Below are 24,543 nucleotides of genomic sequence, written 5' to 3' on the forward strand. Positions count from 1 at the left end.
AATCTATGTACACAGTTTTCTGTTCCTTCTCATGACAGGAATGTGAGCTGTGTGAAGTTTGGCCATGGTAGAGGGGCTAAATGAGTTGTGGAGCAACCTGGTTGCTAGTTCTTGGACATCTAAGCATTGAACGGACTTTTCTACTCTCAAAAAAAAAAGCAATTTTTGCTAAATGTCATATTCACTTCAAAATGGCAGTTAGGAAAAAGGAGCCAAATGGGAGCAGTTCACCTCCAACTCAAAGGTTCGGTGAGGCATGAATAACTTACAGGCTAAGACGATACAAATCTCGTGACAGTTCCATGGAGAGACTGTAGAGAGAAGGAAATTAACTGAAACTACTGTGTGAAAACAGGAGGGGAAGGCAGGTTAAAAACTGCGAATGGAGGTAGTGATATTGTGAATAAAGGAGTGAAGAGGAAGAGAAAAACTGGAAAATGAAATCTAGCATTGTGGCAGTCTTTATAAAACTATTTTTGGGAGGGTTCCTCTTAATAAAAGAGTTTAATAACAAAACTTCAGAGATGGGGAAAACCGTGCTATTGACTGAGGAAGAATGTCCTTTGCAGACTTAGTTTTGTCAGCTCAAATAATTCATGAAATCTGGAATTATTGAAAGTCCTATTACCATCCTAGAGATGACATATGAGATGGGGAGGCTATCTCTCTAGGGCAGACTGAAGTATTTAATTTTTCAGGCAGGACACTTACTGTGTGTTACTACTTCTTCCCAGATCACCAGCATGGAAGTTCAAACCAGTGAAGATCATTTGAAAGTCCATAAAATGAAGAAGAAGTTATTGAGGAAGCAGGTCAGAGCTCAGCATACATTGATGAGACATGAGGGCATTGAGTGCATCTCCCATGCTACGCAGGTGACTGGCAGTTCTGATTTTGTTGGTAGTGTGAAAATGCTGCTTCTCTCTGTTCTATTCTCACATATGCTTTGTCTAAAATGAAGTTCTCCTCCAAAATGCACTTCCTCAGATTGAGGATTTTCTGTGCCTTTTTGATTTCAAAGCAGAATTGTACTTCAGCAGTTTAGTGTCTGTGGAGAGACTTTTATGGCTTTTGGATGTTTGTTTTTTTCTTTTTAATCTGAAGCAGTAGTTCCTTGGGTTGGGGAAGAGGAGAAAGCCTGAGAAACATTACCTTGTTGAAGTAGATAAACTTAACTTTTCTTTCTCTATGTGATTTTTCTTGTCTGGCTTTTAGCTTTTGTATCTTTCTTTCCTCTATATTTCTCTATCAAGTATGATTTGTCTTGTTTAAACTCCCTGTTAAAAACACGTCTGTCTTAGAAATCTTTTCCACGTTGCTTTCTTCACGTAAATTGATTTAGGCTGTGGTTCTGTGGGAGTTGAACTGAGTGAGTGACTTGCAGCTGTTGAAAAGGGGACAAGTTTCTCTTCCCTTACACAAAAGGGGACAGGATAGGAGGGAATACTGTTTTCTTATGTTGCTCAATGAACTTTATCGTAAGCCACTTTATTCCCTAATCTAACAGAAAACTACTTGGCTTTTTAATTTGTCATTTTCTGCCACAGTAGAGAGTTACAGCAGATCAGAGGGTGACCTCACAGGTACTGGTGTAGCAAAAAGTGACGAACTGGCAGACAGAAAAGGGAAGAAGTTAGAGAGTTTATAGGTTCCCTCCCTCAGTTGTGAGGAGATGCTAATGGCTTGAAACACTGTAGAGCAGTACCATTTACTCTAGCCTTGTTCATCTCGATCCTGCCAATTCTTCGCATTCAAATATGAAAGTATCAGTTAGATATTTATACTTTGTTGTAACAAAATTTGGCTTAGTCTTCACTCAGATTTCACACCATGTGGGCATATGCTAAAATGACCCAGCAATCTTGTGTATATTGTAAGCTCTTTGGAGCAGGGACTGTGTTTTTCTAGTGTTGTTTGGAAATGGGTCCATCATCAGGGACTTGTTCCCCTCTACGCTGCCCTAGATACCAAATTATCCATCTGATCTATCCAAAGAGTAATTTTTGGGTCCAGCAAGATGTTCACTGATGACAGAACATTTGAATAAGTGATGTATGAAACAAAATCATAGTGCTGTTGATAAACCTGTGTCATGAACACAGAAAATGCTTTCAGGCTTTGTCCAAGAGTCTGATTACATTGAAATTGCTCAGTCAGGAGAACATGATGAGTTGCCATACTGCTGTTGTGTAGTGACAGTCTTTGTAGATGAAGTGGCTACAGCCAGTGAAAGCACTGTTTTGAGTCTGAGTTTCCTCTACACACATGGGCTTCCCCATTAATAACACTTTAGAAAATAAAAATAACTAATAATGTGGTCAGCTTGGAAACGTATGATCAGTAATGGACAGCCTGGTGCAGCACTAAGAGCAAGTGTTAACAGAGCCATCACAATAGGCATAATCACAGCAGTACCTCAGGCATGCTCGCTATATAAAATTCTTTTTTTAACAATCCTCTTCAGTTTTAAATCTAATTTTCTGACTTTTAGAGAATTGAAATGCTATAATTTGAAACAACTGAACACTTTAGCAACTGCCTTCAGAAAAGGTCATAGAACATTTATAGGCTTTAAGGAAAAGATTGTCTGAAAGCTTTCTGGAAAGATATTACATGGAGTTGGAGTAAATTGTTGCTGGCTGTTTGGAGTCACTATAGCTCAATCAAAACTTCAAGACTGCATCCTCATTTGGCCTTAAAAAGGGACTTAAACTTCTTTCAACCACCATGAGTAGATTGGATATCCAGTTATGGCATATAGCTATTTAGATGTCAAAAGAACTTGTTAATTTGTTTTGAAAAGGCCTATGTATTTTCAAATTCTATTGTTTGAATAGTAGTCCTTTGAAAAGTTCTGTTTTGTTGTTTCTTGTAATATTTGACAAACCAGCAACAGTCCTCACAAACTGCATACTGCTTGATAATTTTGGACATAAATTGTTATGAAAGTGTAGAATTAAGCAGTTAGGCATTGTGCATGAAGTAATCTGTGTTAACTATGGATGGGACATAAATCCCTTTTGTTTATAAAAATGAGGGACAATTTTCAGAGTGCTTGAGCAGAGCTAGACGCTTTGTTTCTAGAGGCTGCTCCTTTTTTTGGTGAACCTGATGTATGGGGGACATGAAGTGGGACTGGGAATACCAATCTCTCTATGCTTGGAGAGACTCCTTGGCAAAGATGAGAAAACCTTTCTTTAAAAAAGAATCACAGTTTCCAAAGGTTTTTCTCTTTGTTTTTGTTAACAGGTCTCTGGAAAAAATTCCATTTTAGAAACCTCTAAAATTATGTGTGCCAGTGTCACTATTTACCTGCAGCACATTGATGCATGCATGCTGGTTTGAAGCTTAAGTGCTCTTGTAACAGTAACTACATGCATTAATTGAGGAGGAGTCTCTGGTAGAGGTCGCAAGCCTTTCTGCCAGAATATATGCTGGGCAAACAAAGGTTGCCTGAGCCTCATATACCAAGCTCATTGAAGTGTACATATCTTGTGTGGAATACATAAAAGAATGCTCATGGGCTTACTTGATTTTTCTTTATAGAGCTGCTCTCTTGATAGAGTGTTGGTTTTAGATGAACTATTAGTAATCCCTAATTCTCCATTTTTTCAAATTCCTCTTCAATTAGAGCCTGGTTATTGCCAATGCTGGTCTGGGTAATGGGATGAGTAGACACCAGCTGCTGAGGATAGTAGAAGAGTATGGATTGGTGGAAACACTCTTAATGCCACCAAATAAACCATATTCATTTGTGAAATATGGGACAACAGAAGAAGCCAAGAAAGCCTTTGATGCCCTTAATGGAAAAGAAGTTACACTGGAAGACTTCGGCCAAAACATTGTTCTATACATTAATTTTGTGGAAAAAGGTATAATTTTTCTGCTTTCCTATATATCCAACTTCCTGCATACTGCTTCCCTTTGCTTTTACTTCCTGGGTTGTAAATATAGCTAAAATCACACTAGTCTTTGTAAGTAGATAGAGAATGAAAGGCAGAATCTAAGATTCAGAAAATAAAATAATCTTTGCTTCTTGTATTTCATGGTAGGATACTCTAATTTGAACTCCTTTACTTGGAGGCAAAAGGAAAAAGGACTTTAGGTAGTTTTCAGACCATTCAATACTGCACATAAAGGTTTTGTGGTTATGGAGCTAAATTGGAACCCAGGAGATCTCTGGACAGTTCATTGGATTTTTTTGTGTGACCTTGGTATTGCGATCTCTATCTCAACTCCAGGAAGGAAAACAGGCACAATGAGATTGCTGGGTTTTTTTCACATTTTCTCCAGGCTTTTTTAATAGCTGACTATAAGCAATTTAGTACAAGAACTGTTGCTCTTTCTATGAGCCTTTATAGTGTCTACTGGAAAAGGTTCCTGGTGTTGGTCTGTACATTCTTCCAGCTAATAGCTTTTTTTAAGCTATCAGGATAGCAAACTGAATGTCCCTACATCACCAACATTTTATGTTCACCTGGGCATTGTATTATCCTCCTCCATATTTGATTATAGATTGCTTCTTTGGTCAGAGAGTAATCTGGTGATTCAGTAAATCACCAAAGTTCTAGAAAATTAAAATGAAATGCAGGTAGAATCCTGAAGTGATTGGGAAATTCCTTTTACCATTATTTTGACAGGAAAATCACGCATGGTTTTGCATTTGAATAGTGTGGAGTCTTGTTGGTCTTCTGCAGTAAAATTTTTAGAAGGTGCTTTGCATGATACAAAATTTGGGCCTTATCCTGTTTTGTCATGCCAAAAAGAGATCATTTATTCATCAAATAAGACCCCAGTGAGGGCTCTATTATATCATTAAAGTAAGTATTTATGCAGCTATAGTATATTTTCATATATAGTAAATATCCCTGTAGGGAACACATGGTTTTATTTTTGCTAAATAGTGAAAATATTCTCTTCTTCCGTACACCCTAGTTTTCTGGCGGAATGCTGTTCCTACAAGCTTGCCTCCAGGCCTAATGGTCATTGAAAAGATTATTTCTCCAGAGGAAGAAAGGAGGATGTTGGAAAGTATTGACTGGATAGGAGATGAAGATACTCAAAATGGTAGGCAAAACCATAGAAACCCAGACCTTCCATATTTTATGCAGTTTTTTCCTACAGTTTCAGTTTACAAGAAATCTACATCTTGGTAAATGTATTGTTTGAAATTAGTGTGTATTTGTTCATAGTATTTTAGAAATTGGGTCTTTTATTGCAAGTGATAAACTCCTTAAGTTTGGTGGTCTGAGTTGTTATTCTGGTACAGATTTACTTTCTGCATCCAGAAACAACTAAAGTCTATCTTTAGGCGTCTTATGTCAAATACAAGGCTGTTCTGTGAAGGTTACCCTTATAATTTGATGTCCATCTGAGGAGCTGTGTCTTCTGTTAAATCAAAAAGAAGTCAGTGAGACACATTCTGGATGCTTTTGTGCTTTCACTTGAGCTCTGTAGAGTTAAATCTTTTAATAAATGAATTGTTCTTGGAATTTACTTCAAGGTTTCTATATAAATTCTGTTCCTTGGAACATAAAGGGTTATATTGACCTTAGCTAACATGTAACTTGGTGACTGATGAAAGTGAAGGATCCTGCTGTATTATTAATCATGTGCAAGTTCAGATATCAGGGCAAGAATAACGATGGCTCAAGAAGATTGGTGCTCTCCACTTCTTGCACGTACAAAACCACCATCAGTTTGACTTCAAACAGCAGTCAATGTGATGCTTGATGCAAATACAAAAGGTAATAAGGCAGAAGTGTGTGCCATGAAGAACAAGGGCCACTCACAATGTTTCAACTGTTAATTAAAGAATGTTTCGATTTAACAGATCAGATGGAATAGGGGAACAGAGCAAATTGCCTATACTGTTTTATGTAGTCTAATCTTACTTGTGTGTTTTTACAGCCCAGAAGACTTTAAAACACAGAAGAGTAAAACATTTTGGATATGAGTTTTGCTATGATAACAACAATGTTGATAAAGACAAACCTTTACCTGGAGGTGAGAACTTACCTATTAAATAATATTTATTTCTCACTGCTGTTGGAACCATTATCTAAAGCCTTTAAGCCTCACTGAGAGATGGATGTGAGATTCTAATAAAAGGAGAGCCTTCACTGGATCTTAAGCACACATTGAACAGTGCTTTTGAATGGGATCCTTTCCAAATTACTGTGAGTGCTTGAAGCTTGTTTTCCAATCACTTGCAGCCAAGGGTTGCTGCCCTTTGAGGTCCAATCAAATAAGGCTTTTGGGATTGTAATTGTCATACTTTTTTTTTAGCTTTTATTTCATAAAACAATTTTATCTTACCAATTACTTATTCATTTGTTTAGGGGTTGTGATGTATATTGCTGTGTATATTTATCATGACTAGCTTGAAGCTTGCTGGATGCACACCAAAATAAAATTTCCTTTGGACTGAAAGCAATTTTGAAAAGGTTTGAATAACTCTTATTTGGAGTTGAGAGCTGTGAGTCAGAGCAAAGTGAGTGAGTCATCTTATAGTCTTAGATTTAAAAATAGTAAAATAGGGGAGTTAAATTCCTATAAAACTTGAAGATGTTTAAGGTGATGCGTGTGGCTGTAGCTTCTAACAGAAGGATTCTGGTTACATTGTGGTTTTAACAGTGAAGCTATACAATCATAAAAGCATTGATATTTCAACTATTTTCTAGTCTCGCAGCTAGAATATTTTGTGTGTGAGAAACGCATAAGCACTTCATTGTGGGAGAACAATTAAAAAATAAAAATCAATAGATACATTAAAGGGCTGTTATTAACATGTTTGTGGGTGTTACCTCCAACAGAATTTTAGTGAAGTCTTCAGGTGGAATAGCAAACCAAAGATTCATTGTACTGTAACTTTCATTCCTGTTTCAAAACCAGTTTAACTTCAGCAGAATTTTTGGTGATATTTAATCTAATTCAGTAACAGATTTTTAGGGGGTAAATTGTTTAGAGAGCTTTCTGCACAACTTCTGACTTCCTGTGTGATAATGTTGCTTCTCGACTGCAACTTTTGTATTGTAGTTGGTGGAAACTTTGCCTCTGACTTGATAAGCTTTTATTTATGTGCAGAGATAGTGCAGTTTGCATTTGTAAGGAGTAGGCCTGATCCACTTCTGAATGCGGAGGCCTTGGAGGAATGGCCTTTCCAACTGCGAGATGTTATAAATATATTGAATTTGTAAATCAAGGCCCCAGTTCTGATTTGTGCATGTCACAGGAGATGCAGAGTGATTGTTACTAAAGATGCCCATCTCTGAAGCTGTTTCTGTGTGTTTTGTCCAGTTATTATATTTATTGTAAAAAGAAAGGATGAAAATGTAAAAAACTATCCTGTCTTGCTTACTGTTTTGTTTCTGTAACTAGGTCTTCCTGAAATTTGTGACCTATTCTTGGAGAAGTGCTTGAAGCAGGGATATATAAAACATAAACCTGACCAACTGACTATAAATCAGTATGAACCTGGACAAGGTAAGTTTATTAGTCCTTCAAAAATTTTGAGCTCTTTACCTTACATTGTGGTTTAACCCTGGCAGGCAACTAAGCACCACACAGCCGCTGGCTCACTCCACCTCATTGATACAGGGGAGAGAATCGGAACCATAAAAGTGAGAAAATTCATGGGTTGAGATAAAGACAGGTTAATAAGTTAAAAAGGAAAGAAAAGAACAACAAAACAAAGAAAAACAAGTGATGCAAAAAAAGCCCCAAACAATTGCTCACTACCAGCCGACTGATGCCCAGCCAGTCCCTGAGCAATGGCATCTCCGATAAACTTCACCTCTAGTTTTATTGCTGAACACAACATCACATGGTATGGAATATCCCTTTGGTCAGCTGTCTTGGCTGTGTCCCCTCTCAACTTCTTGTGCACCCCCAGCTGACTTGCTGGTAGGGAAGCATGAGAACCAGAAAGGACCTTGATGCTTTGTAAGTACTGTTCAGCAATAACTAAAATGCCCCTGTGTTGTCAACACTGTTTTCATCACAAATCCAAAAAATAGCCCCATACAAGCTACTGTGAAGAAAATTAAGTCTATCCCAGCCAAACCAGTACAACTTAACAGAAAATCACAAGAGAATAGCATCTAAATGTGAGGTGGTATAGGGACAGGATTTAAGCACCTGCTTAGTGTATTTTTGTGACCACAGATGCTTTGAATCAAAACTAAAGCCTTCATACTGGTTTCTGAACCTGGGAGCTTCTGTTCAGAAGTACATTTTTTGATACCACTGTTACAGAAATTGATGGTGTTTCAGAGTCCAAGGCCATAACTATGGAAACTAAAATGAAAAAGATACAGGAATAAATAGTCATATTTGGTTTTGTACTCAAGTGATTTTTTTTTTCACTCCAAACTCTTCTTGCTCCCTGTACTGTGCATACAATCTTCAGGAAGCAGCTCTTACTGTTAATACATACGACATAATGTTAATATATATGGACTCATAAGTATGATACAAGCATTCTTCCCTTATCTGAGGAATAATAAATTACTCTCTTTCTTTCCCAAACTGGAGACATCTGAAGAGACATTTGCTTCTAATCACACCTCTAGGGAATAATAATTCACGTGCTGTGCTTTTTGCTAAGATCAGTCATCAAGGCTAAGTATTTGGCTTCCTTTCTAGAGTGGATATCTTATTTGTCCTTAGGAAGAAAGGACAACAGCTTTTCTTTCAGAATTAATGTCTGACAGCTAATACAGCGTCTGCCAAACAGGGGCTTGAAAAGGTGATCCGGTTGGTTTATGTATCTGACAGTCTGTTAAATTGATACAGTCTTGTGTTTCTGGCTGGGACATCAGAGGAGATGTTAGAATTGTAGATGTCTATCAAGAATAGAAGCAGTTTAAAAAAAAAGGGGGGGGGGCAAAATACCGTTTCTTATGTGCAAATTGTTAGGATATGAATGAGCCAGAGTGAGTCAGATTAATACCTTCAGTATCTGGGTTCCAAGCCAGATTGTCACTGGAAGTTACACTTAAGATTTTAAAAAGTGACTGATGACTTTGGGTATCTCAGCTGTAGGGACTACACTTAAGACACATTAAATGAATTCCTTTTTGAGGACACTTTTCTTGAGGGTCGTAATGATCTTTAAAGTTGTAGGTTTATACTTGAAAGTTACCATCCAGCAGGTAGGTAGGTTAGTGTGGTCTTGATTGAATTGTCTGGGTGATGCTGAAGGGAGCAGTTGATGTTCTCCTGTTGCACAGTGAATTGCACTGACTTCAGTGTGCATTTGAAGGCAGTTTCAGTGCTTTATACTGAGGCAAACTTAGGAGCGAACACAGTCAGGTATGTGTCCTTGGTTTTCAAGTCTCACTGATTTCCTATCAGATTAAATGTTGGCCTCGTAAAACGTATACAAACAAAAACATCAAAACAAACAATATTACTTTCACTGAGACTAACAGAATTCAGAATATTTACATCTGGAGGTAAAATCTGGCGTATAATAAGGATGCTTTACAGGGCTGACTGACACTGTTAGGGAAAAAATGTTTTCAGCTCAGAAATTCTATAGTGTCCAAAATGAATGTGGGTAGAATTTTTATTAAGCAAATATAACTGGTTTGGATCACACAGGAGTTACTCTGTCTGGGCCTGCTATGGTGTCAAAGGAAGGCGTAGTTGCAGTTCTCCTGAGCTGTATGCTGGCCCTGCTCCACTGCTGGCTACGGTTCCCCACTGTGCGGTGAGATCTTGCTGTGGTGTGCACCGTGCTGTTTCAGCACTTGGTGTTAAAATGTGTGGCACGAGCTGTGCAAAATGGCAGTTTCTTTCCAATAGCAGATTTGAAAGAAAAATTAAAAAAAAAAATTGCTGTCCCTTTGGCAGTTCTTAACTCTGTGTGGTTACTCGTACACACACAACAGATGTACTACCCACGGATTAGCCTAGCAATGGTGTGTGGAGTTCTCCTGGGAACTGCAAAGTAGAGGCAGGGTTTGACCTTGAGATCATAGTGATTTCAGGTGCTCTCTGCAGCAAGGAGAGCATTTGGGGTCTTTAGAGGGTGAATGAGGCCTTTGGATGCTCTGAACTGTCTTCTAGATATTTCCACTGAGGATACAGGACACTTGAATTAACTGTGTGCATCTAATCTGGGCATGTAAATCAGACAATCATCCTGAATTCTTTTGGAAGGCAACTTCCTCCTTTATGGTAAGTTTTGTTTGTTCAACTGTACATCCTACTGTACATTTTTTTTATGTGGACATCCATGGAAATAGAGCTTGCTAACAGAGATAGCACTCATTATTATTATACTGACTTTTTTTGTTTTTTCGTACACAGGAATTCCTCCTCATATTGATACACATTCCGCTTTTGAGGATGAAATAATCTCTCTCAGTTTAGGAGCTGAGGTAAACTTCATGTTTGTATGTGTTTTGATGATGCTTTACTGAGAAGTTTCATTTTTGTATTGTTTAATACAAGTTAATTTGATTTTCCATGGTGTCTGTTCACACTCATCTGAGTTTAATATCAAGTGTATAAGGTAATATGATATGCTAATTAAATGAGTAACTGCAATAAGATGTTGTCACTGGAAGATTTGCCAGTGCTTTCAGTGATATCATATTTTCAAGTCTTAGCATCCAGTTCTCCGTCAACCAGCCTTCATTTTGTATTCATCTTAGAAAGCGTATCATTCCTGTTTATGTTTCTACTTCAGTCTTTTCCCTGTGTCATCCCCTGTTCCCTCTGGTCTCATAAGCCTCCTGTTATTTTTATATTCAGTACCTTACAGTAGACTGATCTAGATGTATTAACTGTAGAAGGGCCAGTCAAAGTCTGAACCCTACAGAGCGAGTCGTGGTGCAGGCAGAGGTAGACTGATCTCATGAGCTTCCAATGTACGCAGATGATGTAGATAAAAAGTGGGAAGTGAAATGGAACAACAGTGAAATACCATGAAGTCGTGCAACATATCAAGAGTAGGGCTGAAAACAGTCCATATCATCTAGTCTCAGTGCTCTAATTAGTGTCTTTACTCTTACTCTATTTGGATTCATCTGCTGCATTGGTGCCCATCCATGTTTTACAAATTTAGCATTACCTTCTCTGCCTTAAGCACAACTGCAGCAAGTCTTTGCTACTTGGTCTTCCCATCTTCCTACGCATTTCTTGAGTGTACTCTACACATCTGCAAGGCCTGCTTCCATTGCTGTCTTGGGCTTTTTGTGACAGGGGAGTTACGTGTGTTGCAGTATATTCCCATTGTACTGGATAACTAGAAGCTTAACAAGGCTAAGAACAGATTATCACAGTAGGTAATAAAGGTTTGACTTTTTAATCTTTCCAATGAAAAACTATGAATGCTGTATGAGAATTATCTAATCTGCTACTTGTTTTTTTCTCGCAGTGATGGGTAGATGACACAGATGTGTGTGCTTAGAGAGTCGTGTACCTGTATTACTGATAGCATTCTCCTGTTACAAAGCAACAACTTTGATTATTGCTCTTAGTTTGTCTTACTCTTTAAGCAAAGAGGAACATGGCTGGATATTCTAAGCACTGACATTTTTTGAATCTTTAGTCTGGGCTCTGCCATTGACGACTTCTTTTCTTCTTGCAAGTTGTGTAATGGATGTGGAGCTCCTGGGACTAGGGGTGAGTCTAAGGAAGGATAGCTTTTTCATTAACGTGTGGCAGTGGCACATCTGTGTTCTTGGTTGCTTGAAAATGGGGTGTCAGTGTTGCCAGTCCTCTCAGCCTGACCATGGATGTATTTGTCCACCATTCACAAAAACAGTCGCTCTATGAGTGTCTGGGATTAGTTGTGAGGGTGGTATGCACAGTGGTAGTAGAGTTGTTAGTACTTTTGTTTTGGAATCTCCAAAGGGGAGGGGCTACTTCTTCATGTGGTTTCTACACTTAGCCTTGTCTCAGAGATAGGGTGTTCTCCTCTGTTCAACTTCAGGGCTGTCTTTAACAGTGCCGGTGCTTCCAAGCTAGGTAGCATGTGGGAACGTCCATATCTTTCATGTGGTTTCTCTAGGAGAAGGACTCTAATTGATCTTCTGTGCAGTTTATCCATCCTAAGTTTAATTTTTCTAATACATGCTGAGCATTCAGAGCAGCACAGCAACAGTAGGTGACCCCAACTTACAGCTGTTCCTCTGTTGATCTTGTAAATAAATAAAAAAATTACTTCACTTTATAAAAACTATATTGGTGCTGTAATTTCACATTTTCTACCTCAGCCTGTAGCCGCAGGCTTTCTTACCCTTTCCATTTCAATTAAAAGGCTGACTCTGGCACAGACACTCTGTTATGTCATTGATGAGGTACCATAGGCAGTGCATTTCTAGAGGATTGAATGACAGCACACCTTTGTGATAGTCTCAGAGATGGTCAAAACCAGAGTGATTTTTATCACCTGAGAAATACAAACCTTTCCAGGAGTGGACTGCCTGGAACATCATGGTGCTGTTAAAAATTGGAATGTGTACATTTCAACCAGGGAAACAGCCAGACTTGGGCCACTTTTAGATATTTCAGGCATAGGCATTGGATACAGTCTGTTAGGTGGCTTCCTTTTCCTAATGGGGCGTTGATGCCCTTTTCAGGGGCAGACAATCAAAGTGCACACAGTAAAACAAGTCAGTGGCCCATGAAATACTGCATTATTTAATGGCTTTTCTTTCTGGTACTTTTACAGCTTTTTATGATTTCTTTAATGGGTTTTGCATACTTAGCTCTTAATCTGATTTTAAAATATAAATGTCAGTTGCAGTAATATGTGAGCTAGCTATTTTAGGAGTGAAGCCCCCTACTCTGTTCCCATCACACCTTACAATGTACAAAATTTATACACTCTGATAGTAAGTAATTGGAGTTGCATATACAGCAGCAAGCTTTGGTATCTGTCTCTTTTTCTTTCTGTAACGTGACTCTTTTTTTCCCCACCTGAATAAATCAGGCTGCAACATAGGGAAAACATACATAAAGTCATATGTCTTGTCCTTTCTTTATTCTTCTTAACAGTAAATGCACACATTTAAATAAAAAGTGCCATAAAGAAATAACCTTGCAGCCCAGCTGGTTCTGTATCCTATTTCAGAAGTTGGCTAACCAGACACTTCAGAGGAAGAAAAGAAAGCAGGCTTCATATAGTTTATTCTTCTTATTACTTCTTATTACTTTACTCTTCTTATTACTTATTCTTCTTATTACTTCTACTAAGTAATGGAAAGAGCTTTTTTTTTTTTATTGTTGGTATGTTTGTCCTTCCAGGATCTGAGCTAGGCAGATTCTAGTAACTAAAATACATGCTTTGGCTTATGAAAAAGAAGTCTGTGGGAGAGCAGGGGACTAAGCACAAGTGCCTTCTGAGCCTAGTGCCTTAGCTATCAGCATAGATTTTCAAACTTCTTGTATTATCAGAATTGTTTAGGTTGGAAGGGACCTCTTGAGGTAATCTAGTCCAAGGCCCCTGCTCAAGCAAGGTCAGCTAAAGCTGATTGTCCAAGGCTGTGTCCAGTTGTGTTTTGAATACCTCTGCAGATGGAGACTCCAGAACCTGTCTGGGCAACATGTTCAGTGTTTGACCTCGATCACAGTAAAAAACCGCACCCTGTTCCCTTGTGTTCAGATGGAATCACGTGGATTTTAGATTGTGTCTGTTGTCTCTTTTCCTGTTGGTGGACACTACTAGGAAGACTCTGGCTCTCTCTGCTTCATTCCCTCCCATCAGGTATTTATACACATTGATAAGAACCATCTTATCTGAGCCTGAGCCATCTTTTCTCCCAGCTGATCAGTCCCAGGTCTCTCAGGATCTTGTGCTTGCTTTCTGCACCATCCCACGCGCTTCTGCTTGGTTACCTGTCCTAACAGGTTGTGTTAAGAGTAGGCTGCCTGGCAGAGACGCCTGCTCGGCACTGTGCGCACCAGTTATAGCTTTTCTCACTGGTTTTCTCTCCTTTCCTTCCTCCTGCATTAGCAGGTGGATGTTGGGGCTCTCATCCCCGTAACATCTCTCTCCATTAAAGATACAAAAATCTCCTGATGTAATGATACTCCTTTATCATCTTCATGGCCCTATGCTGGACTTGCTCCACTAAGTCCATATCTTTCTTGTAGTGGGAAGCCCAGCCCAGTCCAGTCCCTGTACTGGAGGCAGTACTCTAGATGCATCCTCACCAGCGCTGAGTAGAGAGGAAGGATCACCTCCCTTAACCTGCTGGCAGTGCTCTTCCTAATGTAACCCAGGAGGCTGTTGGCCTTTTTTTCTGCAAGAATACATTAGTGACTCATGTTCAACTTCTTGTCCACAAGGACCCCAAGGTCCTTTTTGCCAAAGTTGCTTTCCAGCTGATCAGCCCCCAGTGTGTAGTGATGCATGGGGTTATTCCGGACCAGGTGCAAGACTTTGCACTTCCCTTTGTTGAACTTCATGAGGTTCCTTTTGGCACCAGTTCTCCAGCTTGTCCAGGTCTCTCTGAATGGCAGCACAACCATCTAGTGTATCAGCTGCTCCTCACGGTTTTGTATTGTCTGTAAACTTGCTGAGAGTGCACTCTGCCCCATCGTCCAGGTCATTAATGAAGATGTTAAACAGTGTTAGCGCCAGTATTGACCCTGGGGTGCACCACTAGTGACATGTCTCCAACCACATTTTGTGCTGCTGCTGTCTTCAGTGATACCTTGCAGCCTAAATCATGTTACTGAGAATCAGTCTTTCTCTCAGTGGCAAATGAGTCTGTCCAGTATGTGGTGGGTTGCCCTTAGCTGCACTCCAGGTGTCCACCAAGTCATTCTATCACTCCCCTTCTCAGCGGGACAGGGAAGGGAGCAAATAAGATGGAAAAACACCCTTGTGGGTCAAGATAAAGGCAGTTTAATAAAGCAAAAGGCCACAGATGGAAGCAAAGGAAAAACAAAAGCTTTATTCCCTACTTCCCATCAGCAGGCAATGTCTGGCCACTTCCTGGAAAGCAGGGCTTCAGTATGTGTGGTGGTTGCTCTGGAAGACAAACATTGTAATACTGAATGCCCCCCACTTCCTCCTCCTTTCTCTTAGCTTTTATTGCTGAGCAGACATCATATGGTATGGAATATCCCTTCGGTCACTTGGGGTCAGCTGTCCTGGCTGTGTCCCCTCCCAAGATCTTGCCCACCCCCAGCCTACTGCTGCGGGGGTAGAAATGTCGGAGAGACAGCCTTGGCAGTAGCCAAAACACTGGTGCGTTATCAACACCTTGCTTGCTACCGACACACAGCACAGCACTATAAGGGCTGCTATGGGGAAAATTAACTCCATCTCAGCCAGACCCAATGCGCAGTATCAAAGCACTGTATACTATTCTGGTTTTGTTTTTGCAAACTTGATTTATCTTGATAAAAGGAATAGTTATTGGCATGTGGCATATATGTTCATTTTAAATATGAACAGTCAATCTTGAGAAGAAAAAAAGGGCGTGATGTCTTGCATCAGATAACCTACAGCAATACAAGCTCCTATGCTTTTGTGAAATGAGGTGGAAATGTAGGTATGAGTTTCTCTTTCCTACCTCAGTCACATGGAACAGCTTTGTCAAGAGGCACAGAGAAATCAAGTGGCTCAATTTTGTTCTAGTTGGTGTAATATGTTGTGTTTTGGGGAGTTTACAAGACAGGTTAAACTTAATTTGAAGGAGAAAAAGCTCACTATTACTTTGTACTTCTGCCTAGCTTATAAAAAACACGAAATAGTTTGAGGGCAAAGCAGTGAGATGTGATGTGTCTTGTCCCATAAAACTCCAGGAAAAGTGAGGGTCTCAGGCTAATCACTTCCCTATTTTTGACCCATTTCTTTGGCATCTCCTGGGAAACTGCAGAATAAAGTGAGACTTCCAGAATGCCCTATGGGCTTGTAATGGCATTTTATAAATCACCACATTCACCCTTTCTTTGTAGGAGCTGATAAACTGAAAATATTAATGAATATCAGTTTCAGTGTTGTGTTATTGAATACAACTTTCTTTAACTTAGAAGTTGTTATAGTAGGAGACAAAAGGCAATGGGGTAAAATCAGTTCAGAGTGATTTTTATTGAACTTAATGGCAAACCATATGTCTCATGTCTGTTAATTTGAACAAAGTACTGCAAAACAGGAAACAGTCCTTTCTGTTAGGAATTTACTGTATTTACTTGAGTTAGGTGTTATTTTCAGTGTCTCCATTTGGTGTCTCTAAAGATACGTAATTTTACAGTATTCCATCTCAGGAGCCTGGCCAAGTTTGCAGCTGTCTCAAAAAAAATCCTAGTTAAAGCCTGCGTCAAATTTCCTTTTGCAGGTTTGCAGCAGGACCTTGATCAATATCGAGATTTCTGTTTTTCCACTTTTCTTATTTTGCCATTTTACATGCCGTCATGTAAGCCTTGATTCATTAGAATTTTAGAAATGCAGAGGTAAGATTTCTATAATGAGCTCAGTAGTGCTATGAGCATATCCAACCCATAAAAGAATTTTCCCTTCCTGGCTGCAGAGCTTACCCCAGTAAACAGCTAGCGACACACTGCACTCGATTTCTCCTCATCAGCTGTGCTCTGTTCTGTCCGAGACTGCCATGGGATACCTGCTGCCCAACGCCAGAGGGCGAAGCACAGTCATAGTTTTCCTGAAGGGTGTGTTGTGTTAGCACCATACTATGATTTATGTTGTTCTGTCTCTCTTTCCTAATATCCAGCCTTGATGTGGAAGCCCCAGGCTTGTCATTCTCTTCTTAGCTTCTGCTTTTCCTCCTTGAGTGCCTTACTCTGCTTCCTATCCCTGTGCCTTGGCCTAGCAGAAGGCTGGTGTGAACACTGAGAACTCAGAACACTGAGAGCTGCTGTGATGCTGTGGCTAAGCACCTGACCTAACGTCTGTGAGAGGGAAACTTCAGGGGTCTGAGTCAGATTTGTGGCTCAGGGTTAGAGGGGCCATCTGTGGATCCTTGACCTCTGCCTAACTTCTGTTCAGCTGAACACATATTCATCATGTCTTAGCCTGCAGATATAAAGTGCTTTGATTTATAAAGAAAAGCTGTGACTCTCTTAAGCCTTGAAAGCAGAGCAATGTTACAGAGGAGAAACTCCACCAGACCATTTGAAATATGTATGACCGATGGTCATCCCAGATCCGATAGAATGAGGTACCCTGCTAGTACTCATCTCTCAGGCTGATAATGGACCATTTTCCCCTTCACTTTTGCTTCTTATCTGTTGATCTATTGCTAATCTGTCTTGGTTAACAAACAGAAAGCTGTAGCTGCTATAGCAGCAGCTGTTTCTGTAATAGCTGCTTGAGAGATTTTATCAGAAGCCTTTAGAAAGTCTAGATTGTACCCAGCTTTTAACAGTTAGCACCTGTTTCATGTCTTGTATGGGCTCTAACAAGGTAGGCAGGCACTGGATATTGTTGTGTTAACTTTGTGGTCCTGCTCTTATTTTGCCTATTTTGGTTAGTTGCTGATTCAGTTTAATTTACTATTTACATTAATATTGCTGTATTTTTCTTCCAAGGGAAGGCAGAAAGCATCTTACTATTTAATGAATTACTCTGGTAGTGGCTATACCCAAGTTTTTCCTCTGTCCATGCTAGCAGCATGATTGTAGTAGGTGAAATAGTAGTAATAGTGATTAATATTTAAAAAGAGATTAGATTGGCAGAACCAAAATGTCTCTTGACCAAAATAGAAGACATTAATTTTAATCATTACAACCTAATTCTGAGTTCAGAAGTTCGTTCAAGTGAGTCTGGTGGGATTCCTGAAGCTCGATGGTGTGCTTTTCAGATCTGTAAGACAGGTTTCTTGAGCTGTACCTTTCTTGCAGTCAGAGATTTTTATCAGTTCTTGAAGAACAGTGATTTGCAATGATTTCTGTATCATTTAGCTTGAAACCTAAAGAGACTACATTTATAATTGTATACCAAATTTAGTTGGTTTGTTCCATTTAAAGTGGTATTTCATTTTTGAAAATTACTGAAGAGCTTCTCCACGTGACAGGTGTCCCGAGCACCACAAGTTAAATGCATCAGGCTTCATAAATCTCTTTCCCATTTGCATTTACTCTATAAATGTCCTGTATGTATGTTTCTGTCCATGTCTTACTATAATGTACTGTCATTGAGCTTGAATCAAATACAAGACCCATCAAAATCAAGGGAGAACTTTTATTGATGTAATTGAACATAGAATTGTGTCCTCTGAGATAAGCAAAGCCTGCAGCCCTTCTTGGGAGTGTTTATAATAGTATTACTGTCTTTTTTGGGAGAAGTGAATATTCAGTAAACAGTCTTTTGAGTTTTTATTTCTGTGCTGGATGTCTCTTCCCCATTTGCATGCAGGAGTCTGTTCACAGATACTTACATGTCCTGCTGATGTTTCCACCTGATCAGTTATTTTAACCTTTGTAAGGATCTTGAAAGCCCAGCTTTCATGTAAGTTGTTCAGAGGGCACTTGTACTGCAATACCTAATTGTCTCCTTCCACAGCCTTGGTTGTTTATAGGCTAACTCCTATTTTAGTCAAAGGTTAACAACAGCGAGACACCGACTGTGCACAGCTCGTGCAGACAAGCTTTGTTTCTCGGGTGTTGTAGGAATCTGCTAACCAATCTTGATTAGCACTGAGATGCTACAGGAAGAGCATTCAGACAGAATTGTCCTCAGAACAATGATTCTTGCATTATTTTTCTAGAAGCCAGGTGGCAGTAATTTGTTGAGAAACAAGACAGCAGCATGGAGGTCTTGCCTTTTCCACTACCTCCTCAGCTCCTTGGGAGGAACAAAATCAGAGCTAAGCTATGACAGAGCCTGTCTTTTAAAGTTTTGTATGTAAAAATATTTTTTCCCCGCCCCTGTCATCTTGGTGAGACAGTACAGTTTCCAGGTGCGTCTTTGTATGAGTTGTCCCTGTGGTGAGTCTCCAAGGTCTGGCATTTACTACCAGTGGGCCAATACTGGGCAAATAGCTCTGCAAAGCTTTGTCTCCTGTCTCCCTTTTGTTGGGTTCATACCAGCCTGCCTTCCTCTCCATCGAAGAAAGAAACTTGTCATCTGCCATGCCTTTCCATAAAGCTGTTCCCCACTATACAAGGCCTAATAATTCCTAAATTGCCTAGAATCCTACTTGACTGCTGAGGAAGGGCAGCCTGTAGTTTGACTGCTGTAGGATTTCTTATCTGCAGAATATGTTGTGGCTTGCTGAGATATTTCTCCTGGGTCTGTCAGAGTAGGAAGTTGCTGTACTCCATTCTGTGTGATAGTTTTATGGTTTTTTTGCGTGTGGTCCGTTATTTTGGCTGCAGAGCTGAGCTGTGGCCCCTGCTTCCTACCACTTTGCTTTCATCCCACCCAGTTGGTTGCTCTTTTTAGCATCCTGTGTTTCAGTTGTTGGTGTTGAGAAAGGGATGTAGCAAGAATGTTCGTCTCCTGAACTCCTCTGGGCAGTTGCATCAGCAGTGCGTCAGAGATGAGTGTGGAAAAAAGAGAAGAAAGAAATTGCAATTATAAGGAATTTGAAAATGAAATCCACCGAGTATCACATGGAAAAATACAGAGAGATGCTATGAAAAATGTTGTATAGTTCCAGTTAGTTTTCTCACAATCACACTGGAATCCTATTGCGAGTGAAACACTTTCTAGAATATTTGAAGTCTGCAGTAGGGCTTAGGATTTTCTGACTGTGGTCAGAGCTGCTAAATAATGAAGGAAAACAACTGCATAATTCCTTTGCCAATTTGATTTAACAGAACCTGTTGTCTCCAGGCTATTTGCTGTTTCTGTAGTGTGCTTATTTTGTATGCTGAGGCAGCATCATTTCATTTCCAATTCTCAGACGTCTGGCTGTTATGGCTTTACTGTGACACACACAAATACCGATTTTTTTTTTTCAGTGGAAACAAATGTACTCTCTAAAAAGTGTCTTGCTATTGCTAGAGATTTCTAATTGGTTTTCGTGTGGTAGGAAGTATATATATAGATAGATAAGAATCTTGGAAAAAATATTATGATGCACGATATTGCTCTTTTTAAACTAAAACCTTTTTTCGCCTTTTGTTCCACTTCTATCCCCGCTCCCCCCGGGTACCCTTCACCATGATACATGAACTACTTTTCATTGGTGGTGGAATGAATTAACTGTTTAAATATGAAATTGATATTTATTCCTGTGAAAAATGTAATCATTGTAATAGAGTAAAACTAACAGAGCATTTACACTTCAATTAATATTTTTACAGAAATTTTTACAGAAATTATTTTTGAGTCAGATTTTGGATTGTCATTCTTGAAATATGGTTCAATTTTTTATAGAAATCTCTGTATTGTTGTTTGGGTAGTCACTAATTTCTTTATTTCTTTTAAGAATTTTTAATTTCTGCAAGAGGTTTATCAGTGGAAGCTATTTCTATTCCCCATGTTATTTTTAGAAGATCAGTACTTGATGCATGAAATGGAATCCTGGTGTCTGCCACAAATTAACAGCAAACAAGCTGAACTCTGGGGCATTAAAAAGTCGTTATCTTTAGCTGTTGTGTTTCAGCCATACTTCAGTTCTGGAATTCAATAAAGAAATCTAATTTCATTAGCCAGTGATGTCATCTCTATTGTCATAGGAGCCTATTTTAAGACTGTGGCAAATTTCATGCAGAAATGACTAGTAGTCAGTCAATAATAATGACAAGTAGTCTATAAGCAAAGAAACAAGCTTAATTTGTTAAACTCCATTGTTTCTCTTGGCTTTGAACTGGATTTTTATAATAGCAGTAAGTGTAGCAAATGGGGTTTGAAGCCTGTCTGCATTTAGACTATCTTTATAAATCTGAGCATTTTGCATACTCCATTGTTCTGGTTTTGTTTTTCTTTCCAGCTATGTTGAGTGTTTCAGGAGGAGTTTCTTCACAGAACTCTTGTTTCAGTAGAGTTGACTGGAAATTTTCATTGAGGAACGGGCAATTTAGAGCAGTTAAAAGCGTGCTGGAGCCAGAGCTGTCAAACCTGTGATGCTGATACACTTGACAGAAAGATTTTGAATCAAGGCAGGGAGGGGTGTGTGCTCTTACCGGAGAAGAAAGTGGGTAGGCAGCCACTACTGCAGTGGCAGGTGCAGTGCAGGTGAAGCTCTGGTCTGTTTGCTGGGGCAGCAGAAGAATGGTTGGAAGGAACCAAGGTTGATGGTGCAGCTGAGAGCAGGGAAAAACAGACACTTCACAGTTCCTTGTGAGATGTTCTTGTTCCTCCTCTTCCTCTGTTACTGCATACATCTCTCTGCAGTGCACGTTCACGCAAACCATTGATAACTCAGGGCCAGATGCTGAGGCCCTGGTAGAACCCTTTTTTGTAACTTTTGGCTGCATTACGTGAAGACGGGGCTAATGAAGCCAAAGATGAAGGCAATGAGAAAAGAAAGAGATAATGTTGCTTGTGATGAAAATCAGCCATGTTGGAATACTGCCTATCCAAACATCAAAATGTGATTTCCTTTTTGATTGTTTTACCTGCTTTAAAATAATACGTGTCAGATGTGTGGTACTTCCATGGAGTGAAACATAGCAATTGTGTGAACTGGTAAAACAATTTTCTTCAAATGATTTTAAAGAAGTCTTTCTGTGTCATGCTGTGTTTTGAATTATACTTTATGGCCCTAGGAGACAGCATTAACCAAGAAGATGACTTTTGATTTGTTTTTGTTGTTGTTGTTGGATTTTGTGGGGTTTTTTTGAGTTATATGCTTTTGTCTGCTAAGGAATGACTTTTCTTTATGTCTTGAAGCCATTTCTGTAAATTCATGCCCGGATCTTTGTTCCTTAGTAGATTTCCCTTTTACAGTGAAGTAGAGGATTAAGAAACAGGCCATATGGTAGTTTCTATAGCAATAGATTAAAAACTGTGTCTTGTGAGGTATGATGCAAGAATTAGTTTGGGAAGGCACAGCTTGCATGTCTTGTATTCTGGCAATTCTCTGTTATCATAATGATCTCCGGGACAGGTGTTAGATGGAGTTGTGAGAAGGGGTAGTTGGCCTTTATGTCAAGCTCAGGCTGAGTAAACTCATTTCATCCTTTTGAATACAGATATTGAGCACTGGACTATTTCCATGCTACTTTCTCAGTATGTAGGGGGCAATATTATAGTGATAATAGTGCAGAAAGAGATTTTAATTAAGGCAGAACTGTTTTAAACAGAGTTGAGGCATCTGCTGAATCCATACTTGGGTGCCCTACTTAATAACTTGTTGTCAGTGGTATCCAGTCCAGGATTAAGACACATTTTAGTGTTTACAAGTAGGTGTGTACATGTGCACTGCATGCCTGAGTTCCTCTGGAATCACTGGGCATTGGGTCAGTCCAGTCTTGAGGGTGATTCAGCTCAGGCTAAACTGGTCATCTAGTGTTTGGTTTCACAGGTTTGAGTTCTGTAATAGGATTTTTAAAAATCTATGCCCAAACATAGATGTCTTAATCTTGAACTGAATGACTATTCCCACCCTATGACTGAAAATTAGGTTGGATTCCTGTACTACAGCATTACAAGCAGAAAGCTGAGACCTGCAGAGGAGAGTAAGGTGTGATGAACAACCCCGATGTTTGTGGAGAGTGAGGAAAGACTATACAGGGTGATGAACATGCAGTCTGTCTTACCCATGCCCTGAAATACCCTGAACCTGTAAGGACTTGGACTGTTATACAACAGTGGTGGCACACCAGTATGTGGTATGAGTGTACTACCTGGAACGTAAGTATTTTGGGTCCTCTTTCCTGGAAATGACTCTCTCGTTACTGTAGGTGTTTCTTATTCCACATTTGGCAGTATTACTCAGCCAAGGCCTTGTTTGCCCTGCATCAATTATTACTTATGTTGTGTGGAGGCCCTATTCACGGTCCCTTACACCGCTTCTGTTGTAGAAAACTTGCAATTAAAGGTCATAACGATCAATGACAGGATGATAAATGTACACGTAGGGTGGCATGAGGGTTAGATTATGGGTGAATAGAGTCCTGCTACATGCATTTGCAACCTCGGTAACATGGAAATTGCTGATTATAGTGTGTTTCCACAGGTATTTGTAGAATCATAGAATCATAGAATGGTTTGGGTTGGAAGGGACCTCAAAGACCATCTAGTTCCAACCCCCCTGCCATGGGCAGGGACACCCTCCACTGGACCACGTTGCCCAAAGCCTCATCCAGCCTGGCCTTGAACACTTCCAGGGATGGGGCCTCCACAACCTCACTGGGCAACCTGTTCCAATGCCTCACCACCCTCACAGTAAAGAATTTCTTTCTAACATCTAATCTAAATCGACCCTCCTTCAGCTTGAACCCATTCCCCCTTGTCCTGTCACTACACTCCCTGATAAACAGTCCCTCACCAGCTTTCCTGTAGGCCCCTTCAGGTACTGGCAAGCCACAATTAGATCTCCCTGGAGCTGCCTTTTCTCCAGGCTGAACAACCCCAACTCTCTCAGCCTGTCCTCATAGGAGAGGTGCTCCAGCCCTCTGATCAGCTTTGTGGCCTTCTTCTGGACTCGCTCCAACAGCTCCATGTGTCTCCTGTACTGGGGCCCCCAGAGCTGGACGCAGTACTCCAGGTGGGGTCTCACAAGAGCGGAGTAGAGGGGCAGGATCACCTCCCTCGACCTGCTGGTCACACTGCTTTTGATGCAGCCCAGGACACGGTTGGCTTTCTGGGCTGCAAGCGCACACTGCCGGCTCATGTTGAGCTTCTCATCAATCAATACCCCCAAGTCCTTCTCCTCAGGGCTGCTTTCAATCCATTTCTTGCCCAGCCTATAGTTGTGCTTGGGATTGTGCTGACCCATGTGCAGGACCTTGCACTTGGCCTTGTTGAGCTTCATGTGGTTCGCATGATCTATGATTTTAAAAAGGTGATAAGCTTTTTCTGAACCCTGAAGTGTTTCCTTTTCTACTTAGATATTGAAAATCTCTTGAGAACTTGCAAGATTTTAATGTGTGAAAGAATTACAGATATGCACACCACCATAAACACGAATGTGCATACCAGAATCCTGTAAGTGTCATCATACTTGCATATAAAGTTGTACTCATTACAGAACAGCTGCACCTGTGTTAGAAGGACTTGTTCAGTGGTATCTCAGTAGACATTTGGTACAGCATTAAACATGTAAATAAGGATTATTTGCTTTCAGGACATAGAGTTATACATTAAGTACAAGTCTGAGGAGGTGTATTTGAGGATGCAGAACTGCTTTCTTGTGATGTCTGGGCATTACATCTTGAACAGATTGAGCCCTCCAAAGGCCACTAGGATCGGAATGTGTAAGAGTACTCTTGTACCCTTACATTGACCTGTACTCCGTTAGAGAGCAAGTGATACAAAATCTTGGAAATCTCCTTTTCTTTGGAAAGGAAAATGAGTGATTTCATATGTTTGGGGCACATTCTGCCCTGGTGTAGGTGGATGCAATTCCCTGTATGTCAGTGTAGTAGCACCCACGGATGTGAGGGAAGACTTATGACTGAAAGAATGGAAAATATTGCAGAGGAGGCTAAGTCAATAAACGA

At 40.0% G+C, this 24,543-nt stretch overlaps 1 protein-coding gene across 4 annotated transcripts in view; it reads left to right on the forward strand.

The window, feature by feature from the left end:
• The window catches only part of ALKBH8 (alkB homolog 8, tRNA methyltransferase), a 51,813-nt gene that overhangs the window by 3,135 nt on the left and 24,135 nt on the right, over positions 1-24,543 (forward strand). For 3 of the 4 annotated variants that reach the window (XM_054828949.1, XM_054828958.1, XM_054828966.1), the window contains exons 2-7: positions 735-875; positions 3,632-3,872; positions 4,936-5,067; positions 5,911-6,006; positions 7,381-7,485; positions 10,318-10,388. In XM_054828949.1, coding sequence (XP_054684924.1) covers positions 735-875; positions 3,632-3,872; positions 4,936-5,067; positions 5,911-6,006; positions 7,381-7,485; positions 10,318-10,388 — 786 coding nt within the window. The remainder of the gene's footprint in view (positions 1-734; positions 876-3,631; positions 3,873-4,935; positions 5,068-5,910; positions 6,007-7,380; positions 7,486-10,317; positions 10,389-24,543) is intronic. The other variant, XM_054828975.1, reaches the window with a different exon arrangement.

The sequence above is a fragment of the Grus americana genome, chromosome 1, assembly GCF_028858705.1.
Source record: "Grus americana isolate bGruAme1 chromosome 1, bGruAme1.mat, whole genome shotgun sequence".
In the NCBI taxonomy this organism is placed as follows: domain Eukaryota; kingdom Metazoa; phylum Chordata; class Aves; order Gruiformes; family Gruidae; genus Grus; species Grus americana.